Consider the following 26,783-nt stretch of genomic DNA (forward strand, 5'->3'; position numbering starts at 1 on the left):
CAAGTTACAATCTAGTCCCACAAATTGCTATAAGCGCATGCAAGTGCACAGCTATACCACTTGCAGGAAGCATGAGGTGTGCCAAATGCTTTTGATTCCATGGCAACGGCACTGACCAATGATTAAGGCGAGGTTAGGGCATTTTCCATTCTGTCTCTTTGGCAATAATATGACTTTGCTTTTGTCACTTTTTGGTTTATGTTTCTCCTAGTGATGAAACTCTAAACACACCGGGAATTTTGGCCTCTGGTCGGTTTCTTTTTTCTTGTTTCCACTCGAGAGCCTTTCTCCCAAGGTTTTATTCCAAGGCCTTTTTGCCCCTTTGGAGAACATCTTTTCACTTAGTAAACAGCTGATTAAACCAGAAAGATAATCTTTTAGGATAACATCATCATCATCATCATCCTCTTGTCTTGCTTTTAAGTTAATTCCCACATCTTTCCACAAATCATAAAGAGAAAAGCCCTTCTCTCTCTTTGGAAACGCAATGCAGTGGGCGATGGAAAATGGACCTACACAACTGTCACTTTGCAGACAAAGCTATGGAATTAAGAAGAAAACAAACCCACTTTTCTTTTTGCTGTTTGAATGGTATGCGTGTGTGTGTGTGTGTGTGTGAGAGAGAGAGAGAGAGAGAGAGAGAGAATTCATCCCTCTTTTTCGATACCTGCCACCAATTATTCCTTAGATTAGATTCTTTCATCTTTTTTTCTCCCCCGGTTTATAAGGTAGGCTTAGTCTCGACCATAATTTTGAGTACTAAACCAAAGTCACGACCCTCCCTCCATACATAGAAGATCACTTAAGGGGATTAGGGATCCATTGGTAGCCTTTAGAAAAAGGAGAAAAGTGCATGGGAATATTATGAGAGAAGTGAGAAATCTTGCTTTTCTTCTATTTACAGCTCAAACCCCAATTGTTTTCATTATCATTACTATAAAATCTATATTATATAAGCATCATGCATATGCTACTATGCTTTCTTTAGAAAGCAGCTTGGTTTAAATAATAGTATTGAAGAATATCAATTACTAAACCTGCCATTATTTTAACACTATATGTAGTAAATATGCTGGTGGAAAGAGGGAGAATTAGGGCTAGCTAGGTGAAAACTTTCTAATTATTTTGTACTCAGAAATACTTGAAAAATTACTATTTTTCCAATGGAATGAGCTGGAGGATTGAAGCCAGCTCATTTGTTTTCTTCTTCATTTTTCCCCCATTTCCATTTAAAGGAGGTTACTCTTATTTTTAGCAAGCAATTGCAGCACAAGAATGATATTTTTGTAGTGTTACAATTCCTAATGCACATCACGGGCTTGTGAAAAAAAAAAAAAAAACCAAACAGAAAACAGAAGGTGCAGTACATATATAAAATCATGTCAAATCCAACCATATGATTTTGTTGCTTGTCTTAAAATGGTTATATATCCCTTGGTAAATGCAGTTAGATACCATATACTATGACTGCAGCATTGCAACTGTGTATCTGTACATATGGACAAAATTCACTACTGGAGCTGATAGCAATGTCCATATGGAAGAGAGTTAGATAGCACAAGCAAACCTAACCATGGAATTGGCAAAGCTTCTGGCATATCAAGCACCTTAGAGGGGCCACAATTTGATCCAAATCCACCATGGTTCCATGGTCGTACAGCATGCGTGATTTGCAACAGCGACCCCATATGTGACCATATTTAGTAAAACTTGCAGCTGGACGTGATAAGGATCGATAATGGATTTGATAAATATATATATATATATACACACATACAGTTGGAAATATGCTTATGTATCCTATTCAAATTTGACATGATCATTTGCTTTGAAACTCTCCTTTCTTTCAGCAAAGTATAGCAGGTGAATGAATGCGTATGGCAGAGCTTCTTTGCTGGCAAAAGAAAACTGAGATGACAAAAGCTCTTTATAAATTTCCTTCTTTGGAAAACCAACAAGAAAGGATTGAGAAGATGCATGTACTCCAAGGGGAGTGAAAATTCATGTACATGCATTGTAACTTGACCATGGATTTGCTAGCTAGTAGGTGAAAATGGGGAAAATGCCTGCTTAACTTCTTTGAATAACTCACCACATCGAAGGCATTCAATGGCGGTCCTGTTTGAACGTATGATTGTGATCTGGTGTGAACACCTAATTTCATTACCCTACCATGAAATCTAATTAATGTGGTTCCGGTGTTAAGAGTGCTAGCTTGCAAAAACCATAAATGTCTAAAAACACAGCCAAGCAAGTTGAAGATGTAACCTAGCTAGTGCATTAATCACACCCTCATCATCCCTAATAAATGACTCAGACAAGCAAGGCTTTGCTTGTAGAAAATTCAAATTGGGGGCAACTTTAAAGGGATGATACTAACAATCTATGATTTTGCCTTTCTCTATACCAAACCCATTTATATAGTTGGCATTAATTGTTTCTTTCTAAAACCCTTAGAGATTCATGCATACCCCAATATTGTAATGACAGTACCCCTTTATTTTAGTTTTTAATGCAAAACTGTGAGAAGTAGCTACATGGCTGCAAATTGTTCATTGTTATGACATTAACGTACAGATTTGTAGCTTATTGGACACGTCCATAACATGTCTATGCATAGCAACGAATAAAAACCCTAACTCAAAATGTGAAATCTGAATGTGGTGTGCTGCCTCGTGCATGAAAAAAATGGGTAGGCCAACAGGAATAAAATCTAACACAAAATCTTGGTCCATTATTAAGGGGGATAATAGTACGAGAACCGATGATATTGTTGCCACATCATTGTCTAGAGAAGATGGGTCCCCCCCTCCACCCCTTCATCGTTTTCATGGTTCTTGATCCCTAGTTTTCCTTAGGAACACCATGGAATCTGCCACCCACTTTAATTATTCACTTAGGTCTACCCAATCGCAATTATATTTTTGTAGTGAGTTTTCCATTTTCCATTGTCCGCTTCGTTCTTGTTAAATATGCTTTTGGCGACTTGCAATCTATGTCAGAAGTTCCATTTCTTTACTTAATTATTTTTGCCAGATTTCTAGATTTTGTGGCAAATTTTTGCACTCAAAGAAGGAAAAAAGAAAAGGGTGTAGACCCTAAGCATTGCTTTTCTCTATATACGCCTTCCATGCAACTACCACTGATCATCAAGGCCCTTAATTATTCACTTGGAAGCCTCTTTAATTTATTATCCTTCTTTATAAAACGGGACCCTCTGTTTCTTTAATTTGGCAAAGGAATTTTGAAAGCATTTTAGAAATTAATAGACCCAAAATTTATGTATTCAATGCTGATTGATGCACGATGAATATAGTGCCTTTCAATGGAAAATTATATTAATACTAGTGGAAAGATATCTGTTGGTGGCTCCCCCCTTTGGGAAATCTTACATGGGTTCCACCTTCAACGTAGCTGTGTATTATCGATTGTGTTCACTAACAATATTCTTTGGGTTCATATCAAACCTCAATTAGTCCTTAATTATTGATTTGAAATGTTATGTATAGATGTCTCGGCTTTATATGGACCAGATAACATAATTTGCATATGGTCGAAACAATGACAAACTAGAGTAAATCTTTTTAAATTATTTGTTATTGGATGATAGAGGCAAACGCAGCGAATGATGTAATTAATCTCTGTGATATGATTACGAGTATTTAGTCTAAAAATGGTTTTGTAGTTGAGTAATAATTAACTTTGCTCTTTAATCTGCATAACACAGTTCCTGCAGGGCTTGTTAATCATGGATGATTAAAGACTATTCATTGTAATTAAGATGGTGATGTAACAAAAGCAAAGATTGCGGAAGATTATGTCTGTCTGTTTCTGTGTTTTTTTCTTTTGGAAAACAGCTAGAGCAAGCTGTAGATATGGACAGGAATTTTATACATACTAATTAATAGTATCTTTCAAGGTCCATTTTGAGTAGTCTCATTGGTCCTCACTCCTCAGTCCTCACAGACATCTCTAGCTGATTACAGGCTTTGTTTGAACTTTGAAGCCATGAAATCATGCCTTAAGGCATCAGTGACGAGGTCATGATTGGAGCCCAACAGGCCCATAGCCGCTATGTACTAGAAACTGGCAGCTCCCTTCTCTTCCCTGAGTGTTATCATTTCCTTGGGTCTGTCTTAGTGTTTATGCATATGTTAGATCAAATTACCACTAGTAATAATTTTGGAAAATTCTAGTTATTTAACAAACATTTAGCATATCTTATCATATATCTGATCAACTCAGACTAGAGGGTACAAGCAATGCCTCAAACAAATAGGACCAGAATGAGCCTGGAACTGGATTGAGCAAGTTATTCCTAGAGCCAATGTGAATCAAAATAGCGATTGATGTACCAATTTTATCTTCATTACTATACCAGAAAAACACCAATCAACTGAAAATTTTGAAGAGAGACATCCTTGAGGTTCTTTGATTTCCTAGCCAATGCTGCATGTGGACCCCGATAGCATCCAAGTAAGAGCTGTTCCTGCCATGGAATCCCACCACCTTCCCTTCTGTTGTGGTTGAAGTGAAATATGTGCCTATCTCTTCACCAAATGGACCATACTTGCCTCTGCTGCTATAAAATGTTAATGACCTGACAACTTTGGACTTCTCTTCATTGTTTATGGGGCCATAATAGCCAGATATGCAAATGAGTACCTCGTGCGGGTGATCCAATTTCACCTGCGAAATCAAGATCATGGTCAGTAATTAAAAGCCTAGGTTTAAATATGGTTATTAGTAATATGTTACGTACCCGATGTGTGGTGGTTCCTCCATGACCTCCATGTTTTACAGACCAAACAGATTGTCCATTTCGATCATACTCGATCTGTATTGAGCAAATAGCTTCAGATTTGGTGACAAATATTTGCTTAATCCCTGAAAATACTCCATCGTCCCATGGTCTCCCTCCCTCCCCTCCCCAGGGACCAGGTCCGCACGGTGCTGGTTCTTTTACCACACCACAAGCAACCTGAGCCAATTAATCCAAATAAAACATATTTAATTCTCGAGCTTTGTGGAATATAATGATGCATAATTAGGATGAAACATAAGAATTACCTCTTCAACTGGTCCTCTCCTTGCTAGTACCAGTTTGTTAGACCATGGAGAATTGTCTATCTCAGCTATAGACCTTTCACTTTGGATGATTGCTTGGGAAATAGATGGCCTCGGAGGTGGTACTTTCCCTTCCATTACGTATACACCAACAGCATCCAGGAATAAACCCTCTCTGCCATGGAATCCAATGATCCTGCCTTCATTCATTTTGTTCGTGAAAGAGGGTCCTTGTTCATCTCCATATGGCCCATGCTTTCCTTTGTTGGTGTGGAATGTAAGTGACTTGATCACATTAGGCCCCATGTACATTAAAGGCCCGAAGGTTCCTGTGATGTGTGTCAAAATTTCTGATGGATAATCAAAGATTATCTGCGGATAATGCAACAGAAGTCCATAAGAAACAGTAAGTGAAATTGCGTCTCGATTTGGCTAACAGATATTGACATGAATTCTATGAGAGAAGGCTAGACTTACCCTGTCAGTTTTGAATCCTCCAGTCCCTCCATGTTTGCTTCCCCATACTGCTTGCCCATCACGATCATAGCAAGCCTTTATCCACACAATTCCAACGTTGCGTGATAAAGTAATTTGCCTTATACCGGTGTAGGTTCCATCATCAAACTTGGCTCCACCATTGCCACCCCAGGGTCCATAAGATAGCACACCTTCTGGTAGTTTTGAAGGCACTTTCTCAGGAGTCCGAAATGAAACCTCAAACAATGCAACAAACATGAAGAAATTAATATCGCGCATATAGAAGGGAAAACAAGGAGTAGATTTCTTTCTTACCTTGCTTCTGGTTTCTACATCACTTGAATCATCAGAGCTACTAGAAGATTGCCTTGAGAGCTGCCTTGGCAGGGGATTCCCATATGCATCCCTCTGTCTTACAGCAAGAACTATATCGTACTTCTCTCCAACACTTCCTTGAATCAATGAATAGCCAACTTTCTCAGCCCCATCCGCAACAAAACTTTGGGCATGAACGATAGTCTTTGAGGGGTTCAGTTTTGAGAAAGGCTTTGAATGGGTTCCGATTGCATCCAAAAAGCATCCACACCTGCCATGAAATCCAACAATCTTGCCCCTGGTCATTGAAAAACTAGTTCCTTGTTCAATACCATAGGGTCCATATGCTTTCCTGTTGCTAAAGAAAGTGAGAGATCGAACAAGAATTGGTCCTCGTTCATGTAGGATACCATAGTATCCATGAACTGAAGTAAGAAACTCATCTGGGTAATCAAGTTTGACCTAAAAGAATTTAGATTACACAAGGAATATCAGTTAAGTGAATTTTGTTGTCAACGCTAGATATAACAAATTACAAGAAGATCTACCATTCAATCCTTGACTTCAGAACAGAATTTAATAAAGGAAACGCTAAAAGAATTATAGCATACTGCAATCAGCCTAATTTTGCACTGTGTCATTTTGAAACTAACCTTATCTGTCATAGATCCTCCACCTCCCCCATGCTTCTTTGACCAAATAGAGTTCCCTTTATTATCATACTCAATCTGGATAGAGTCAATGCCCGATCCATGAGCTATCACCAGTTGCCTTACTGTGAAGTATACTCCATCATCCCAAGAAGACCCGCCTTGGCCTCCCCATGGCCCAACTGATATCGGTTTGTTATCGTCCTCAAGACTCTGGCAACATCATCAAGGAGAATTAACCAACCAGAATATCAATAAACTGAAAAACAAATAGTAAAGCCGAATCAACAGTTACCATTTCTCAACCAAGGAGCAAAGTGTTGCCAAATTAAGGTGACCAGCGCAGGCGTAAGAAGTTGGTTTTAGAACCGCAATGAGTAACTGAGATGAGATTTGAATTTATGAGCACAAAAAAGGGTCAGTTGAATATTAAAATGAAGTTTTTAAACTGTGCAGAAGAAGCTTATTCCGTTTTCCACTTTGAAGGGAAACAATTTAAAGGAAAGGAATCGGATCCACCCAAAACACAGAGTCCGGAATAGAGCTCTTATCTTCTGCTAACAAATGTTCCACCGTTTTTGATTGTGAAATTTCTGAGAAATTGTACGTGGAGAATCATAAATTTTCCCAGTAAAGGGCATTGAAGATCAGCTATTCCCCACTGTCTACTAGCCAAAAAGTTGAACTTTTCATAACTAACCCTTTCAGGGTAAACAGAATCTTCTTAAATGCAATTCTTTTGAAGTCATTCGTGATGCATATCTTCATGTACCGAATCGATTTACCTCATCTATGGACGTCTGTATGTGCTTTTCAATGGTTCAGCTGTGGGTTTCTGCTGCATATATGATCAAGCCATTGCATTCAATTCATGGCTGATTCTTTTTCAGAAGATGGTATACTATGCTTATCCTTGGGAGCTTTCAACTTTTGCGAAGGTGATTCGATCAAATTGGAAGCAATTCTGATGGCATCTTATCATTGGCTCAAGTAGCTGGCTGTCACCAACTCTCTTCCAGATTCCGATTCTATCAGGGGATACTTTCTCATCTCTGCAGAAAAGAAAAAAAAAAAAGGCAGCAAAATATTCCTGGAATGTTTTGTCTGGGATGGGGGAAAACTTTTCATGATTATATAATCTAAAAGCATGCCTAGGAAGGCCATCGAGAGAACACCTTTTGATGTGGTGAGATGTGGTGGGATTGGGAACAAGCAAACCTTCAAGCTAAGCTCATCCTTCAAGATCATCGTCGAAATTTTAGTAAAAATTACACTATGTTTTATCTGACTATTGTGAACATGCAGCATTGCAGAGATATTTAGGATTTACACATTCAGAAGGTTTGGAATTATTGTCCAATTCCAATATGTTTAGGGCCTTAAAAAAATTCCACGCAGGCAGGTTAGCTGCAGTTCAACTGAAAACCCCCACGTCCATTTCTGCAACAGCAGTGGTAGAACTAGCAAGGCTGTAAATCTCAGGACTGGATTGATTATTTAAAGTTTAAACTCCCTTCAAGGTTAACAGTTGGCGGTCAAATATGTAGAACCAGAGGAAACAGCAAAATGACTAGGTAGACGTAGAAAAACAAAACTGACCGAAACCATTATCTAGACATTTTTCATGTGTCTTCTCGGTGGTGAATCCTTTGTAGTTATCTAATTAAAATCTCAGAGGTGCATCCACACAAATTAAGGTATTCTAAGGTAGGAAATTTATTAACAATTCAGACCCTGTAAAAGATTATTTTCAGGAAATTACAGTTGTAAATTTATTCTTGATTGTGGACAAGATAAGTGAATGTCCATACAAAATTCAATTGAGCTGAAGTTCAAAACCGAAATGCAGGTAGCACAACCTTGTCCATATTTCATTGGAATTTTCAGGCTTACATTGAATCTCGCAAAGATCCATCATCTTGACAAGTACCTTCATTGAGCTTGCTCAAGAAAAGATATAATTCCTTGTTAATATAAGCACTGGTAGAAAACCTGATGTGCTTTGTGACAGATGCTAAAATTGGCAAGGCCTAATGCAAGGGACAATCAGAAGTTTCCTGTTCAAACAACAATAAGGTGTCATTTAACCCAACACAGAAAGCATTCTCTCTGTTAATTAAAGCAGACAAGTGCACACTGAGCAGTACCAGTAAAGATGTAAACAGTGGGCAAGAGCCAGCATACAAAGATATGCTTCAGTGTTGAAATCAAACTGGAGCAAACTATGCGGCTAGTAACTCAGTTTAAGTTCCAAGTTCTTGCACGACTTTCTGAAGCTTCTGCCAAAGTAATACTATAGATTTTAAGTAAATGTGGTTGGCTTTAAGGACTTCCAAGTAAGAAGAACAAGAAAAGGATTTCAACATAGAGATACACCAATAGCATGCAAAAAGAATATCTATTCTGGAAATGAATTACACAAAAGTTGCTATGTATACTGGCAAAAACTGTAAATGCTTTATGTCATTACCTGCCAACAGGACTCGGATGGTGTGAAGAATAGCTCATCTTTAGCTACTCTTGAGTGTAATAAATTGAACTCCAGCAGCCAGCATCCCACTAAATCAGCAGCATACAGCTTCTTGGAATAGCTGAACAAATTATTTATATATACTTAAAGATATACAATTTTTTTATACATGGTAAGATAAAGTCAAGTAATCTAAAGAGCCATACTGAGTGCAACTTTTTTACCTGTGTGCTCTAGCACAGAGAAGAAAGGTTGTTGTAGTTTCCAAGAGAGTTTTTGTGCTTTCTTAGAAGATGATCTATGCAAATAATTCCTATATCCAGCATGAGTACTCTACCAATAGTCTCCACAAGAACATTGTCCATTCTTAAAATGGTGGAAGCACTTTCGGTCACTCAGATATATCTCACACCCAAATTTCAAGGAGATATACTTAGCAGTTAAGTGACAGTTACTACACATCCTAGTGTTTTTAACAATCCTTATACTTCGAGGGGAATAAGGTAAGCCAATTAAGGCAAAAGCTAAAGTAAGTTTTTCACTATGGACACCACCAGTTTCCTCTTTCTCTTCTTCCTCTAAGAAAAACCGACCATGATGATCATGTATGTTCACTTCTCTTGCTATGCTTTTCACCCATGAATACAAAAGGTCTGCACATGGCTTAGACTGATCACCAGTAACAAATTTGTGCACTGTATTTCTAACTTCAATCCAGCTGTGCCCAAGAGATCTTCTTAATATGTTCTCTTTTTCAAGCTTTCTCACTTTTAAAGGGTCATCCAATTTCCCAGACAACACATATATCTGAAACATTACTCGGTTAATCAAAATATTTGCTGGTTCCAAGTCAAGTAACCTTTCCCCTGCAAGGACAGCCAAAGCAATATCCCTATGAATCCTAGAGGCAGTTAGCAAGGAAGTCCAAACAGAGGAGTCGGGTTCTATAGGCATATCTTCAATAAACTCCACTGCTTCTCCAAGCCGACCAGAGCGGCCATAGACATCTATCATAGCTGCATAATGTTCTACGGCGGGTATAATCTCATAGTTGTCACTGATGCTAGAGAAAATTTGCTTTCCCTCATCTACCATTCCAGCAATACCATGTGCAAGGATAATACTTAGAAAGGTACCTCTATTAGGTTTAAGTCCCAACTTTCTCATCTGATTGAAAAGATCGAGGGCAGCATCAGAACAACCATGTAAAACATAACCTCCTATTATTGAGTTCCAGGAAATTATATCTCGAGTTGACATTCCATCAAATATGATTCTAGAATATAATATATTACCTGATTTGGCATAAGTGTCAATTAGAGAATTTGAAATAGAGAGTACAAACTCTAAATTCCGGCGCAAAACACAACCATGGATCTCTTTTACCTTTTTCGCAGCAACTAAATTTGCACAACCAGGCAAGATACTCAATATAGTCACTGAATTTGAACTGACAGAGCAAGACTGCATTTGTCGAAAAACTCCAAATGCCTTGTCTATTTCCCCAAGTTGCACATAACCAGCAATAAAAGCATTCCAGGATGCTGTATTTCTCCTAATCTTCCCATCCTGTTCCATCCGTTGAAAAAGATCCATGGCACGATCCTCATCTCCATTTTGTATGTATCCTGAGATCATTGTATTCCATGTAATGACATTAGGTTTCAGATCTGATTCTCGCATTTTCATAAAGAGTTCATAAGCCTTCCCACAGTACCCAGCTTGGCAATATCCTGCAACCATTGAGTTCCAAGTATAAACATCTCTCTCTTCAATCTTATCAAAGACTTGCCTTGCAGCTTCCAGTTCCCCACACTTAGCATACATGTCAATAAGGGAGTTACCAACAAGTACATTATCAATTATACCCTTCTTAAGAGCGATAGAATGAATTTCCCGCCCCATATTTAATACTCTCAAGGATGCACAAGCAGAAACTGCACTTGTGATAGTAACACCGTTAGGCTTGATCCCAGCCAGTAGCATCTCCTTGAACAAACACAACGCCTGCCACCTCCTACCATTTTGAGCAAGCCCCGAGATCATAGAAGTCCAAGTAAACACATCAGGAATTATCCTAGAAATCTCCATCTCCTTCATCAACCCCATTGCCACATCACATTGCCCTAACTGATTATAACTATTAATCAATATATTCCATGTAACTAAACACGGTTGAATCCCATCTTTCCACATCCCATAAAACAATCCATAAGCTTCATCATTCTCACCCTTCTGACAATACGCCAATATCATTGAATTCCAAGTCACTATATCCCTCTCATTCATGTTCTCGAAAAACCTCCTCGCTGAACTCAATTTCCCACACTTTGCATATACAGCTAAAACCGAATTACTAACACGCGCAAAACAAACCATCCCCAATCTAATTACTAAAGAATGCAACAATCTCCCCGTCCTAACATCCCCACAGTTAGCACAAGCTTGCAAAAATTTCGGAAACAAAATTTCGTCAGGCAAAACACCATCTTCCATCATCAAAAAGAAAAGTTCTACAACTTCCTTCCACCTCAACTCTCTGGAGCACGCACCAATCATAGCAGACCACGCGTACAAGTTCCTTTCCTTCATCTTATCAAACACTTTACGTGCATCGACAAAAGACCCGCATTTCGCATACATGCTAACAAGCTTCGTTTCAACGAAGGGGTCACTCTCTTTAACTAGATGGACTCGGGCATGGAGTTTTCGACCAAGTTCAAGAGAACCGAAATCAATGCAAGCTTGGAGTAAATTAATGAAGGTGTTGGCTCTTACCTGGGACCCACTTTGGGCAATGGAATCAAGAGCGGTTATAGCTTCAGTTAGGCGGCCGTTTCTGGACAGGTAATTTAAATGGGAATCGCTGATTTTTGGGTTGTTGGTCTTTTTGGTGTTAGAAAATGCGAGTTTCGTTGGGGTTTGAGAAAATTCAGACAAGTTTTCATGTTTTGTTGGGATTATTACAGGAGGTTTCGAAGTACAAGGAATCATCAGATTCTCCATTTTTTTAACTAATTTCTGAATAATCTCTGCCTCTCTCTCCCTCTGCCTTTTTTTTTTTCTCTCTTTCTCTTAATTATTTTTCATTTTTTGGGAGTGACGACAGATAATGGATGGATTGAAAGATTGCAATTTGCAGAGGGGTGTGTGGAAGGGGAAGGCCATGTCCGGCTGGGGTAATCCTCTGCAAACCGGCTCCTCTATGATTGATGTCATGTTCCAATGGGACAGAGCCACGTTGGAATACTGAGTCTGGTGCAACAAATGCTGCCACGTCTGACTACAAAAGGGTTAAATGCCGGCCCCAAAATCCCCAATCTAATGGATATCACTGGGCTTGGAAAAACCCGGAGGGCCTTATTTAGTGACCCTTATTGAGGCCCAACGAGATCTTAACCCAGGCCCAATTCATAACATTTTCCTCTGTTGTCGGCCTCATGTTTCCATCACTGCAACCAAGTGCTCACGTAAGCATGATATGTGCACTGGGTGTGCTCACCATGAACAGGAAAATCCACACAATTAAAAGCCAACTCAGCAGCTTTTAAGGCAAATGACTCAGATGCAACTCGAGCCAGGCTGGTAGCGAATTAAAGAGCAACAACCTATGTGAACCTATGGTGAGCATCATAGCACGTGACACATGTAAAACCTGTCAAATGACTACTAAAAAGGATAAGCTTTGAAATGCTTTAAACCCAAATAGTTCAAAAAACCATTACTGAGTTTTAAGAATATTAATAATTTAAAAGAAAACGATTTATTTAAATTTAATTAGTCAAACATTTATTAAAATTTTTTAAATATATTTATATATAAATATTATTAATAATTAAAAATAACAAAATAAGCTGATTTTGATTATTATTGATTTCGACAATTAAAATATCAAAATAAGTAAAATTTTAAAATCCAACGAATTAATTGGTCACTTTATTAAATATTAAATTTGAATATGTTTCACATGAGTACCCTATATGTCAACAAAAGGTCCCCTCGCAACTGTATTTGAGACTCATTAAGAAGAGAGACAACCAATTGGCCAAAGCGGGTAACCCTTTGGAAGGGCATGATGCCTAAAACGTACTTCACGTGATCCAAGAATCGCGGTAAGCTGTAAGCAAATTACTTGGAAAGGCTGTGCTGTGATGATTTGCGATTGTCTATAGACAAATATTTCAAATGACAAATATAGTTTCTTGGATACGTTGCCTGCACCGACGTAAACGGAACGGAGATCTAGCGGCACGAAACCTGATGCCTTGAGAATGGAGAGAAAACAAACGGTGCCCCATTGATTAACGGACCCCACACCCTATCTCCAAATTCTCCCATATCATCACCATCTCATTGAATGATTGATTGATTGATTAAATACAAAATTAAGACTTTGATTAACGTCGTCAACTTCCCCATATCTTCCACTCATCCTTTGTTGCCTTTACCTTTTTCAATAATGAAGATGATGGTTCAAACATCAATCTCTCTCTCTCAATCAAATCTTAGTCTCTTTCCCACACTTGGAATACACAAAATAGAGATGGAAATGTTTGGTTAAAAGGGAAAAAAAAACCCAAAATCAGTAAGTAATTAAGGAAAAAAATGATTAAGAGAAATTGACCGTTTCAGTGTAAATGCATGATTTTTTTTTGAAAAGCAGTGTAAATGCATGATGAGTTGGATATAATTAATTGTTCATTGCCTTGATATTTTAAATTCGTTTAGGTGAAGAATCATGTAACAACCATACACCAAAATACAAAATTAGGTGACATTAAATACTATACTATATTATACTTAACAATACTTTATGATGCTAAATAGTTGCCAAAACCCACTAACTTAAAAATTTAAGAGTTAATTTTTAAGAAATTTTACTTGTATTTTTTAATAAAATTATAATATTTAGTTTATTAATAATATATTGAATCTGTACATCAACATGCACCCGATATTTGCTGTGTATGTAATGGCGTTTGAACACGTTCAGACAAGGACCCGATGTCTTAGGGTTGTGCTACGCCTACATGGCCAACGTTTCTTCCTTTCCCTTTGAAATATGGTAGACGACAGAAGTAAAATGTTTTTACATTTTTTAAGAAATTGCACGAGAGACGGTGCACGTGGGAAGGAAGGTGGTCATGAATCAACCAATCCACATTGCTTTAACTAAACCTGTCTTAACCTAAAACATTGGTCCTTCATATTTTTCTTATGCTTTAAGCTAACTGTGTTGGGTCAAGATTCTTCTTTAATAAGGGGAGGAATAAGGGAAAAAAGAAAGCAGAGAAGATGGAGAAGAAGTAAAGAAGACGACAAGGTGTTTGTTTGTTTTTTTTTTTTTTTTTTTCAATTTATTTACTTTTTAAAAGTAAAAGTAAAGCTAAGAGCATGTTTGGTTTGTTTTTTTTTAATTTAAAAACTATTATAAAGCTCTTACGAAAAATAATAACTTTTAAAATTAAGTTAAAACTGTTTGATAAATTTACTTTTTATAAACTTTTTTTTATAGACAAGTTATTTGACAAAACAATTTATATAAACTCTAATTTTTGTTAAAATTACCATAAATGATATTTAATAAATAAATTTCTAAAAAAAAAAAAATTACCTTGAATCCTTAACAAATTGTAATTTTTTTATGAAATATTAAAACTTGGTTTAAAACTAAAACAAAAAAGAATAAATATAAAATAATTTGAAAGAGATTAGAGATTTGGATCAAGCTATATGATCATGTCTAATAGTATCAACTTTGTGACAAAAAGGACTAAAAAAAATATCATTCAGGGTTTGAAAGTCAATTTTCATCTAATTTATTTCAACAACTGTTGACTTACTTGACTTCAATCATAATCAATAAATATTATATACACAACAAAAAGTTAAGAACAAATAAATATCACATAATTGTCATATCAAATAATAAAGAGAGTTTCCAAAACCCAAGCAAAAAGAATGATAAAAAAATGAAAAACAAAACAAAAAAAAAATACTTGGATGCAGTTATGATTTTTTTAATTTTTGTAAACAAAAAAAGGGAGAGATGAGAGGGAGATCAATAGGGAGAGAGGGAAAGAGTATTTTTTGAGAGAGGATTTTTTTTGAAAAAAAATAACTTTCCTGATAAGCTGACGTGTTTTTTTTTTTAAAAAAGAAAGCTCCTAATTGGAGCTTTTTTTTAACTTTTTTTTTTAAGATTTTATTCTTTAAAAAAAGTTATTTTTTAAGAGCTTTTCACAAAATTCTATTTGGCTCAGCTTTTACTTTTAAGCAGTAGATAAGTTAAAAATAAATTAGGTCAAACGGACACTAAATATAAATTTTGAGAAGCTATTAAAAAAAGATAACTTTTTTAAAGAATAAAATTAAAAAAAAAAGCTTCACGAAAAGCTCGTATGAGGAACTTTTTCTTCTCTTCTTTTAAAAATACAAGAGAATTTTTATTTTTATTTCAAAAATATCCTCATTTGTTAAAAATAATTACAATATTACCTTCTAAAAAAATACTTTCTATGATAATTTTAATAAAAATTTTAACTTATAAAAAGAACAATTTTAACTTAATTTTAAAAGTTATTATTTTTCATAAAAATTTCATAATTATTTTTAAATTTAAAAAAGTCATACCAAACAAGCTTAAGGTTATATTTATTATGCAGTTCCAGCAGTACAGCTCAAAATGCAATAGATCGGAACATTTTCCCCTTTCTTTGATCTTGAATTGTTCCAAAAGAATGGACAACATATCATGGGCAAAGATATAAATGTCTATCTTTTCACCGAAATAAAAATTATCATAACTTGTCTTTGATCCGTGTTCGGAACATGATAATTCGTAAATGAGTAGTCTGTAATACTAAAAGAAAATCAAGTTATTTTAATCGATTTTTTATCCTCAAATATCCTCTTGACAATATGGTTTAATTAAGATTAGATTCTTAATCCGAATTAGATAACTGGACGAGACACATCACATGGCAAATGGGGTTGTCACAAAACCCTACTGGGCAATGACGAGCCTGCTCTGCTGCACATTTTAGACAAAAACAATATAATATTTTCCAATGGTCACGATCATATTTAATTTAAAAGTATGGTAGAGATATTGCATTATCCAAAAGGGAGCCTGAAAAGGAAAATAAGACAGAAAATGATTTGCACATGCATACGCGAGACATTGGCCCAAGGCAAACGGGGTATTATGATATATCACACTGGGTAGGAAATTTTCTTTTTTCAGAGTATGGGCCAAAGTGGGATCAGGGGAATGCATTACATTAGAAGGATTACATTGCTAAGTAATTAATTTGCAGTTCTCATACTCTTTTAACTTCACTTGGAATTCAAGTTTCATTCATCACAATCAATGATAGCAGCTCTCCAGTATATATGGAAGAAAGGGTTTTTGTCTTTTGTTTACTTAGCAGCAGTGGTAAACATCAAAAGGGTGAATTCTCGTGAATCTTCACTGCAATCAATGAACAGAACAATAGCTATCTCGTGAACAGTAAGCACATTTACTAGTTCCAAAATTCTGAATTTCAAAACCTGAGGATTGAAGCATAAATTGTACAGAGTTTAGGGTCCAGCATGCAACTGAGTTAGCACCCATATCCGTACAGCCACTGTTTGTTTTATTTTATTTTTCTTCTCCTTCTCCTTCTCCTTCTCCTTGTCCTTGTTGTCTCTTTGCCGTGTCAAAGTTTAATAATGGTTTTGGACTGCTTTTACTTCCATTAAAGCTCCAACTTTTTCTTTTTTAGTTGTACTACAAATTTCCTTTCTCCAATATTTTAATGCCTGAAAAATGAATAGAACTCTTCCAAGGCTTCTTAAATGGAAGTAACAAGCATGTAACCAAGGACATATAAAAACAGCAAAGCCTCTGAACTGTTATTGTGACGTTGTGAACTGTGAAGCAGTATCTAAAAGAGAACAATGCTAGTTCCAGAGTAGCAGATCAGTGTCTTACCAAACCAACTTCTCTCTCACTTCACCATTTCGACTTCTTTTCTTTGTTTTTTTATTTTTTTATTTTTCAAAATTTCCCTCCAAGTTAAGCAGTAAGGTAAAATGGAAACTAGCTCGATTTCCAAGCTGTTGATTTGGTTCATCACAGGTTTGTTAGTGTGTTCTAAACTGATCCAGTGTAGCATTACCTATGATAAGAAAGCTATTGTCATCAATGGACAAAGGAGAATCCTCATCTCCGGCTCCATTCATTATCCCAGAAGCACCCCTGAGGTGATTGCCTTTCACTCTTTTTCTCTTATTTTCCCCTTGAAAAAGAAAAAGGCTAATTCTTTGGGTTGTTTTTTTTTTTTTGGATGTAGATGTGGGAGGATCTTATAAAGAAGGCTAAAGATGGAGGCTTGGATGTCATAGACACCTATGTCTTCTGGAATGGTCATGAACTTTCTCCTGGCAATGTACTTTCTTAGATCTCAACTGGGTCATCTTTGAATTCTGTGTTTTTTTTTTTTTTTTCTCTTTACTTCTGGTTATGCATTCTTTATTCAATTATTCGGATGGTGCAGTATAATTTCGAAGGGAGATACGACCTGGTACGGTTCATTAAGACAGTACAAAAGTTGGGACTATATGTTCATCTTCGCATTGGACCGTATGTTTGTGCAGAGTGGAATTTTGGGTAGTTACTATCTTTATTCTCTTTGCCTTTTTCAGTTAAAAATGAAAATTGTTTAACCTTCTTAACATGTTCCAGAGTAAATATTTTGATATGAGATGTATTTTAATTTAATTTAATTAATTTTTTTGAAAGAATTTTATTTCCTGCTTCCTGGATTTGAGTGGTTTACATTTTCTTTCTGCTACAGAGGCTTTCCTGTTTGGCTAAAGTATGTTCCTGGTATCAGCTTCAGAACAGATAATGAGCCCTTCAAGGTGTTTCTAAACATATTAGTTCATTTTTATCAGTTCTGTCGGTGCTTTGAATTTCTTTACAAAAATGGAAAAATCCAAAGGAAAGCTAGAAAGGGGGCCCTTTCAATTTGAAGAAGAAAGAGGAAGAAAAAAGAGTGCAGAAAGTCATAAAGCCAATAGGCTTTTTAAGAAAATTTCTAATTTTTTTCTTTTGTTTTGTTTCCTACAGAGGGCAATGCAAGGATTTACCCAGAAAATTGTCCAAATGATGAAGAATGAAAAGCTCTTTGCATCACAGGGTGGCCCCATCATCCTCTCTCAGGTATGAGATTCTCCATATTTGGCCTTTATGATTTCTAGTTTTGGGAATTCTGATTTGCTCAAATTGGCTAAGATTTGGTTTTCGAAAAGAGAAGAGCTGGAAGGATGGCTAAGAGCCTAAGACGCCAATAACAGGTGAAAGCTTTGGTCTCAACTTGTACACCATCTCATTTGTGCAGATTGAGAATGAGTATGGACCTGAGAGTAAGGCACTTGGAGCGGCTGGTCATGCATACATTAATTGGGCTGCAAAAATGGCTGTTGGACTGGATACAGGAGTCCCATGGGTGATGTGCAAGGAAGATGACGCCCCAGACCCTGTGGTAAACTGTCTCACTCTCTTTCCTTCCCTTAGTTTTCATCTTTGTTGAATTTCATGTTGTCTCAGAAGACCCTGACTCTGTTTTCCTTCACATCTTGGATGCAGATAAATGCATGTAATGGCTTTTACTGTGATGCATTCTCTCCCAACAAACCTTACAAGCCTAAAATGTGGACTGAGGCTTGGAGCGGCTGGTGAGTACTTTCTTCGCCAATCCTTGAGAATTTGATATAAGGAATGTGAAGTTCATATGCTTATTTGTATATCTGATAATTGCTTCCCCAATACGGAGAAGGTTTACAGAATTTGGTGGCACAATTCACCAGCGCCCAGTTCAAGACTTGGCATTTGCAGTTGCTCGTTTCATACAAAACGGTGGCTCATATATTAATTACTATATGGTTAGTTACCTTGTTTATTGTGGTTTATAATTGAAACGACTCATGGTACCAGCCACAAGTTTAAGCCTACAGCTTATGCTCCATTTGCTTTTGATAGTACCATGGAGGAACCAACTTTGGACGGACTGCTGGAGGACCATTTATTACAACCAGTTATGACTATGATGCTCCAATTGATGAATATGGTGAGAAAACTGAGTTCATTCTCGTTATAATGAAAATCATGAACTTGTGAAATTCTTTGAATGCTTTCACAATCTAAAGCACGCCTTATCAGAATTTGACAGGAGTAATTGATTAACCCACGGATCTTTCCTGCTCTCAATCTTCTCATTTCCATTTCTTCCTCGCTATGTTCTCATAGATATTAACTTTGTAAATGTAGCAATACAATGCAAGGGTTTAGTCTTTGAAGTCTGAGTTGCAACTAATAAGTTCACCTTGCTTAGGTTTAATCCGGCAGCCTAAATATGGTCATCTGCAGGAGCTTCATCGGGCTATTAAGCTATGTGAACATGCTTTAGTTTCCTCAGATCCTACTGTTACTTCCTTGGGAACCTATCAGCAAGTATGCTTTTTCTTTCTATCATTATTCTTATTATCCATTGGCAGTAGGATAGTTTTGCTTTTAAACAACACTTTCCACTGATGATGTTAATAATAATCATCTTTTCAGGCCCATGTATTCTCTTCAAGGCAAGGAAGCTGTGCAGCTTTTCTATCTAATTTCCATACAAAATCTGCTGCTAGGGTACTGTTTAATAACAGGCACTACAACTTGCCCCCTTGGTCTATTAGCATCCTTCCTGATTGCAGAAACGCGGTGTTTAACACTGCAATAGTAAGTAAACCCAGAGGCCCTATTTTATTGTAGTTAAGGCCTTTTTCATTAAATCATTTGATATTCCTATGAAAATACTTATATAATTGTTCAATGTACATCAAGGTTGGAACTAAAACTTCACATATCCAAATGTTGCCAACGAACTCCATGATGTTCTCATGGGAGACTTATGATGAAGACATTTCTTCTCTAGGGGAAAGTTCAAGAATCACAGCTCCCGGACTCTTGGAGCAGATGAATGTTACCAGAGATACTAGTGACTATCTGTGGTACACAACCAGGTTAGGCACTGCATTTTAATACCCTTTAAATTCCTTTTACCAAATTGTTGAATAGCAACTTGACATTCATCAAGAAACCTCATACTTTCTTTAACTATCCGTGAAGTTCAGTACTAGCACTAAAAAAGATTTGAAGGTATCATGACAGAACATCATTAGTATAGATGGACTTACTCAGAAAGGTCTGCAAATTTCGTGAAAAAGCTCAATCTGGACAATGCAATTTGCAGCAATGTAATTGATGCATTTCACTACCCTCATATCTCTGTTCCAATGAATTTTCTGGGGATCTTGACACTGAACTGGACAGAGAGAGGAGGAAACCATAGATAATCCATAGCCAACCGCCACTAGATATTTGGTATCTTCATTTTAAATCATATTACATGTATGAGACCGAACCGGACAGAGAGAGGAGGAAACTAGAGATAATCCATAGCCAACCGCCACTTGATATTTGGTATATACAGTTTAATTCATTTTACATGTAGAAGTTGTCAGACACAAATACTTCTGCTGCTTGTATCTATATCTCTTCACATAGTCTATAGTGCACAAGGCAGTAACCATAGAAATATGTAAATTAAAGTGGTCGAAGCAATAACCTAATAATTTCTTCTTGTCTTAATTTCATTCCAGTGTTGACATTAGTCCATCAGAATCATTTCTGCGAGGAGGACAAAAGCCCACTCTCAATGTGGATTCAGCTGGCCATGCTCTTCATGTCTTCATCAACGGCCAGTTCTCAGGTATGTTATGGATTTACTCATAATTGAAGTGTGCATTACATATTGATAACAATGAATTTTGATATTTGCATTGTTTAGTCATACTAAGTGATATGATAAAATCACAGGGTCAGCCTTTGGAACTAGGGAAGACAGGAGTTTCACATTCACAGGTCCAGTGAACCTACGTGCTGGGACAAATCGCATTGCACTTGTCAGCGTAGCCGTTGGATTACCGGTTAGTTGCTTTTGACCATGCTTATTTGGATGCAACTGTTATCTACCACATTTACAATTTCCTCATGCATTTCCTTTACCCTATGGGTCTATTAGGATGGGACAGAAGCAAGTGAACTGAACTTGTCCCAACCAAAACTTTAATTACTGATACAAATTTATGGTGGTGTTGCAGAACGTTGGACTGCATTACGAGACATGGAAAACAGGGATTCTAGGTGTTTTCTTGCATGGCCTTGACCAAGGAAAGAAAGACTTGACGTGGCAGAAATGGTCATACCAGGTTTGGCAAACTTGCATTCATCTGCAAAAACTATTCGATGATGCATTACAAAATGCCAGAAGAAGTTAGTTAGGCTCACAGAACTACTCCTAAACAGGTTGGCTTACAAGGAGAAGCGATGAATTTGGTCTCTCCAGATCGAGCCTCATCGGCTGAATGGATTCGAGGTTCACTAGCTACACGCAGTCGGCAGTCTATGGCATGGTACAAGGTAGAAAAGCTGAAGGGGCAGGGAAATGCAAATGGGATGAATAAGCGGATTTTCGATTTTTTGTCCCTTTCTTTTAGATGGTGTCTAAATTTTGGCTTGGATATTGCAGGCATATTTCAATGCCCCAGGAGGTGATGAACCACTGGCTTTGGATATGCGGAGTATGGGAAAGGGTCAAGTATGGATCAATGGACAGAGCTTAGGAAGATATTGGATGGCTTATGCAAAGGGTGACTGCGGTGCTTGTGGTTACTCAGGGACATTCCGACCTACAAAGTGCCAGAGTGGTTGTGGCCAGCCAACTCAAAGATGGTATCACTCTCGCAGAACTCCATAAATGACTAGGCTTTCAATGGACTGAAACTCTTAATCTCAATTCTTTATATCTTTAAATTTTCAGGTATCACGTTCCAAGATCATGGCTAAAGCCAACAAGAAATTTGTTGGTAGTCTTTGAAGAACTTGGTGGGGATGCATCGAAAGTATCTCTTGTGAGGAGATCAGTTTTATAAACATAGCTGAGAAGGAGAAAATTAACAAAGAGCAAAGATATGGGTGGAGAAGCTATTTCAGTTTCAATTGTCTAAATGTTATTTCACTATTGTTTTAAATTGTAAAGGTTTCAGAATTAGGCAGTCATCTGGATGAATGCTCTGTGAAGTAAATGGGTGATAAGTGATGACAGGCCAGCCAGTTGATATCTAGGTATGAAATCCCATTTTTTTCTCCTTTCCTGCTTTCAAGAAATGAATCATCATTTGCTTAGTGATGCAAAGGTTTGCTACTGACACCCGGCTGTCCAATTGTGCAAGTGCAATTGCCATTCTTGGTTTTACTAATATGATACTAACTAGAACTTAGGCTGGAAGCATATCATGTGCAAAGTGTCACAGCACAACCCACGAGTTGCCGACCAACCCCCGAACCTGCCGAAGGTGCTGGACAAGGCACAAAAGCTGCCGGACCAGTCCGGCTTACTTAAGCTCTTATTTTCAAAATTTAAAGTCGCACGAGGTTCAACAAAAGTTAAGCAGTTGACACAAAGCACATCCTTATTTAGCCACCCCAGAATAATCCAGATAAGAACATAAAAGAAGAGAGTGAAAAACAGAGAACCCAATTAACTTTTAGGCTATCAGCTTTCTCAACTAAACAATCCAAGGATGTATCAGAAAACATGAGACTAATTTGAACATAAGATTATATTCATATAGAAACAAGGGGCAGCAGCCGGAAGTAGCCAAATACAACTAAAATCACACATTATTAAGTATCTATCCAAGAGACAGATATTTTATGAGATCCATAAGTAAAATTCCAGTTTCAGAAATCAGACTTCAAGGAGTACAACTAAACCTTGATTCATGCTTCTCTGCATCAAGCAGGCATGCTAGAATGCGAGGTTATTTTCTGTTGCAATTCATCTTTCCTTGCACCCACAACCTTGTCAATTATTGTGCCTACTTTGAGAAAGATAAAAGTTGGCATTGCCTCGATAGCCCAATCCTGAGCCACAGTCTGCGGAAAAACAAGAGAATTATTGTCAAAGAAAAATTATTTAGTCATCACAATCCTCTCTTTCCAGTCAAGTTAATACAAACCGAACGTTAATTGAGGTGTAGTAAGCAAAGGTTTAAGGGATGCTACCTTCAATTCATCCACATCCACCTTCAAGAATGTAACTTGGGGCATCTTCTTAGCAAGCTCTACCAGGACTGGTGTAATAAAACGGCATGGCGCGCACCATGAAGCTGTGAAATCCACCACCACCTATCCAAGATAACCTCTTCTTAAGTATGATACAGCTTTTAATTAAAGTTCTGCTAACGAATTTAAGATTAGTTAAAAGATATGCACTACAAAAAGATATTTACTTAATATGATAACTTTTAACTCGTTAGTAAAATCCTTTTAATTATCATAAAATCAGGATAACAAAGCATAAGAATTTGGTGAAAAGGAAACTCCCAAAGACTACTCATGCATATAATAAACCTTAATAAACATATCCAAGTAATCTCATTGCGATAATTAAGGATGGGGATCTAATTTCAAGCCATGTAAGATCGAATCCAGTAAACAAGAAGCCAAAAATCTAAATCTTGCACGGAAATCAAACCAAGTTTACTGTCAATTTCACTAATTATCCAAAATCTGTTCGCTTAATTCATAGATGGAGAATCAGAAAAAACACGTACCCATTTCAAATATACAAACGTTGCAAACAGACACCCAGACAAGCAAACAACAGCCATTTTCCAGAACAGTCTAAGAAAAAGAAATTTTCAGTTAATCGAAAAGAAAAGAGTACATATTTTACCAGCTTCTTGGACGTGTTAGCTATCTGCAGCTGCTCGTTCCATGAATCAACAGTGTGGCAGCTGATCACTTGTCCCTCTTCCGCCATTGTTGTCCGTTTGATTCCTTCCTCTCAAAGTTGATAATCGGCAAAAGCAGATTCCTTCTCTTTTAGCTATTAAGCCTTTTTGTTTTTCTTGGGCGGTGATGCTCAGAAATGGCTTGTCCACGGTTGCCTTATATAGGCTAATTTTGAGGCTTATTACGAGAATGCCATCGGGACAAATTCTGGGACACTTGACGTAACCTCGTACGTGTGACGCAAAATTTTTGTGGTCAGCAGTGAAAACAATTCCGTGTTTCCGATTCCGAGTCCTAGTAAAAGGAAACCGGCGGCCCTCTGGAATTTGCATAAGGACTTGACATGACACGTGCATACCGCGTACGATGATGTTATGAACGGCACCAAAAATATCGTCTCGGTGCAATAAACTGAAGGCAGAGCCCACGTGCTTCATTTTTTCGCTTTCGCATGGAAAATAATAAAAAGAAAAAAAGAAAAAGCGTCATGCTTTACGAAATGCCCAAACCAAAGCTCAAAACTTGTTAAAGCCTATGATTTTTTGATATTGGATTGGACACATGAGCCTAAAAAAATAGTAATTAAATTGGGCCGTTAATGATATCAATTTTTATTTTTTAGCTATTGGGCTTGGTTAGTGTAAGTCCATTTAAATCTTATCGGACTAGGTTACTGCCAGATGTTTTTTAATGCAAAGTACATGTTTATTACATATGGGAACACCGTTGCTTATAAGTTAAGTCTTTTACTGATGTAACATTTGTATCTTATTTTGATTTTAATATCGCTCGTAAAAGTCTTTTATTGACATGAGATTCGTATCTTACTTTGATTTGGACTAATCTCGATTTTGATATCTCTCATTGATATTTTTTATTAATATGAGATTTGTACCTTACATCGATCTTGATATTTTTTGTAGAGGTTTCAATTCAGTGAATAATTGGTAAATTTTAATATTATTTATCACGAATTTACATTTTTAATTTAAAAAATATATTTATTAAAAAAAAAACCCTTAATTAAGAGTAAGATTCATTTATCGATTTTATTAAAAAATAATTTATTTATGAAAATCTTAAAACCAACATAGTTGAAAATTTTTTCCCCTCTGAATTAGATGAAATCATTGGTCGAATTTTGCAAAGAATCTCAAAGATCCCATTTTTGTGTCAAAGATAAATCCAAGCTGGTCCAAGATTTTTTTTGCATTTGCAAAAACTGAAAATGATCCATCAAACAGCAGTCACCACCACCCTCGTCGAAGCAAATTCACGTCCAAGTTCTGAGACACGTGCCACTTAAATATCCAGTACCAAACTCCCACGTGGGAGTCCTCCAATCCACATTTCACCCCCAAATTCCCTCTACCCCACAATATTATCCACTCCTTAAACCACTAGAATTTCTTTCCCAAGCTTTTATAAAAACATAATTTCATTAAACCAAGAAAAATAAAATTGAATTTCCTTTTTTTTACAATTTGTTTTTACAATTTATTTTTTTTTTCCAGTGGCGCAAAGACTCAAACAGGTTCTGGTCTTTCGTCAATGGCTCTCCCTCAGCTAATCCCTTCCCATGCTGCTTCTTCTTCGCTCACTCACCAACCTTCGATAAACACCAACGCCCTTAATCCCTCTCTTTTAAACCCTAATTTCAAGCCCTTTTCGAAGTCGTCTTCGCTCTCTCAATCGCGCAGATTTCACAGACTCAGCTCTCTCCGGTGCTCGGCTTCCTCTTTCCCCGAGAAACACCACACCAATCCTCCGAAATCAGACGACGTCGTGGAGCTCCCTCTGTTTCCTCTCCCCTTAGTTCTCTTCCCCGGTGCCATCCTCCCACTCCAGATCTTCGAGTTCCGTTACCGCATTATGATGCACACGCTCCTCCACACCGACCTTCGGTTTGGCGTCATTTACTCCGACGCCGTATCCGGTACCGCCGACGTCGGATGCGTCGGCGAGATCGTCAAACACGAACGACTCGTCGACGACCGCTTCTTCCTCATATGTAAAGGCCAAGAACGGTTCCGTGTCACCAATATCGTCCGCACGAAACCGTATCTCGTCGCCGAAGTCAACTGGCTAGAAGACCGACCCTCCGGCGACGAAGATTTTGAAGGATTAGCCAATGAAGTGGAGATTTACATGAAAGACGTGATTCGGCTATCGAATCGGCTTAACGGGAAACCGGAAAAGGAAGCGCAGGACTTGAGGAGGAATCTTTTTCCGACGCCGTTTTCGTTTTTCGTGGGGAGTACATTTGAAGGGGCGCCGAGAGAGCAACAGGCTTTGCTGGAGTTGGAAGACACGGCGGCCAGGTTAAAAAGAGAGAAGGAAACTTTAAGGAACACTCTTAATTACTTGTCCGCCGCATCCGCTGTGAAAGACGTGTTTCCCTCCTCATGATGAGGGGCTTTGATAAAAACTTAAGCAAAACTTGGGTTAGAGTTTGGTGAATATATAGATATTTTGATGCCTAATTTGTTATACACGAAGCTGTAAATTTTTGATATGGAATCTCTCTGCTTGTTTTCCACTACTAGTTGTTAGAATCTTGAATGAATTGTTGATGTTAACATGGTTAATTTGCACACAAGCTTGTCTTCTGAAGATGTTTCAAGCTTACTCTTTCATGTTACTGCAACTTTGATTGGATTCTTATGCTTGGAATGGATTGATGGTGGATGTGGTTCAGTTTCCTTGAAGTAGCTACTAGCAAAGGGCCCTTTGTTAATCATTCTCAAGCAGGGCAGAGCTGGAGAAATGGCCTTTTAGTATCAGGACAGCCGGAGCTTGCTCTGCCTGCCCCCTGCAGCCAGTCTTACCTGATTCAGCAAAAGCACAATCCTTTCATGATATCAGGATGCTATTATGTGTTAAAAACATGTAGAGAAATCACGTTTGA

At 37.4% G+C, this 26,783-nt stretch overlaps 4 protein-coding genes across 7 annotated transcripts; 2 read left to right on the plus strand and 2 right to left on the minus strand.

The window, feature by feature from the left end:
• Positions 4,172-12,149, minus strand: LOC18591459 (jacalin-related lectin 3). Of its 4 annotated transcripts, XM_007017585.2 has the most exons (9): positions 8,980-9,100; positions 8,657-8,788; positions 6,805-8,566; positions 6,513-6,722; positions 5,860-6,321; positions 5,545-5,781; positions 5,071-5,439; positions 4,763-4,981; positions 4,172-4,689 (listed from the first exon to the last, which is right to left on the minus strand). In XM_007017585.2, exons 3-9 carry the CDS (start codon positions 6,805-6,807, stop codon positions 4,393-4,395), a joined length of 1,797 nt encoding a protein of 598 aa, XP_007017647.2. In that variant the 5' UTR covers positions 6,808-8,566; positions 8,657-8,788; positions 8,980-9,100; the 3' UTR covers positions 4,172-4,392. The 4 variants fall into 4 exon arrangements, 2 of the variants coding, with proteins under 2 accessions (XP_007017647.2, XP_017981485.1); XM_018125996.1 differs by lacking the exons at positions 6,805-8,566; positions 8,657-8,788; positions 8,980-9,100 and adding an exon at positions 10,081-12,124 and having other exon boundaries at positions 6,513-6,713; XR_001929085.1 differs by lacking the exons at positions 4,172-4,689; positions 4,763-4,981; positions 5,071-5,439; ... (1 more) ...; positions 5,860-6,321; positions 6,513-6,722 and adding an exon at positions 9,204-12,149 and having other exon boundaries at positions 8,208-8,566.
• On the plus strand, positions 16,658-22,271 carry LOC18591461 (beta-galactosidase 5). The gene is made up of 18 exons (XM_018125757.1): positions 16,658-17,229; positions 17,319-17,414; positions 17,523-17,635; positions 17,823-17,889; positions 18,098-18,190; positions 18,369-18,512; positions 18,617-18,705; positions 18,807-18,912; positions 19,010-19,097; positions 19,362-19,480; positions 19,589-19,753; positions 19,859-20,037; positions 20,677-20,786; positions 20,894-21,003; positions 21,178-21,285; positions 21,383-21,496; positions 21,606-21,808; positions 21,897-22,271. The coding sequence occupies exons 1-18, from the start codon at positions 17,059-17,061 to the stop codon at positions 22,006-22,008; spliced, it is 2,187 nt and encodes a 728-aa protein (XP_017981246.1). The 5' UTR covers positions 16,658-17,058; the 3' UTR covers positions 22,009-22,271.
• LOC18591462 (thioredoxin H-type) lies at positions 22,603-24,305 on the minus strand. The gene is made up of 3 exons (XM_007017592.2): positions 23,817-24,305; positions 23,144-23,266; positions 22,603-23,014 (listed from the first exon to the last, which is right to left on the minus strand). Exons 1-3 carry the CDS (start codon positions 23,901-23,903, stop codon positions 22,874-22,876), a joined length of 351 nt encoding a protein of 116 aa, XP_007017654.2. The 5' UTR covers positions 23,904-24,305; the 3' UTR covers positions 22,603-22,873.
• LOC18591463 (lon protease 2) lies at positions 25,297-26,488 on the plus strand. Its single transcript, XM_007017593.2, has one exon. The coding sequence runs from the start codon at positions 25,427-25,429 to the stop codon at positions 26,282-26,284; it is 858 nt and encodes a 285-aa protein (XP_007017655.1). The 5' UTR covers positions 25,297-25,426; the 3' UTR covers positions 26,285-26,488.

Source organism: Theobroma cacao, chromosome 8 (assembly GCF_000208745.1).
Source record: "Theobroma cacao cultivar B97-61/B2 chromosome 8, Criollo_cocoa_genome_V2, whole genome shotgun sequence".
NCBI classification, from domain to species: domain Eukaryota; kingdom Viridiplantae; phylum Streptophyta; class Magnoliopsida; order Malvales; family Malvaceae; genus Theobroma; species Theobroma cacao.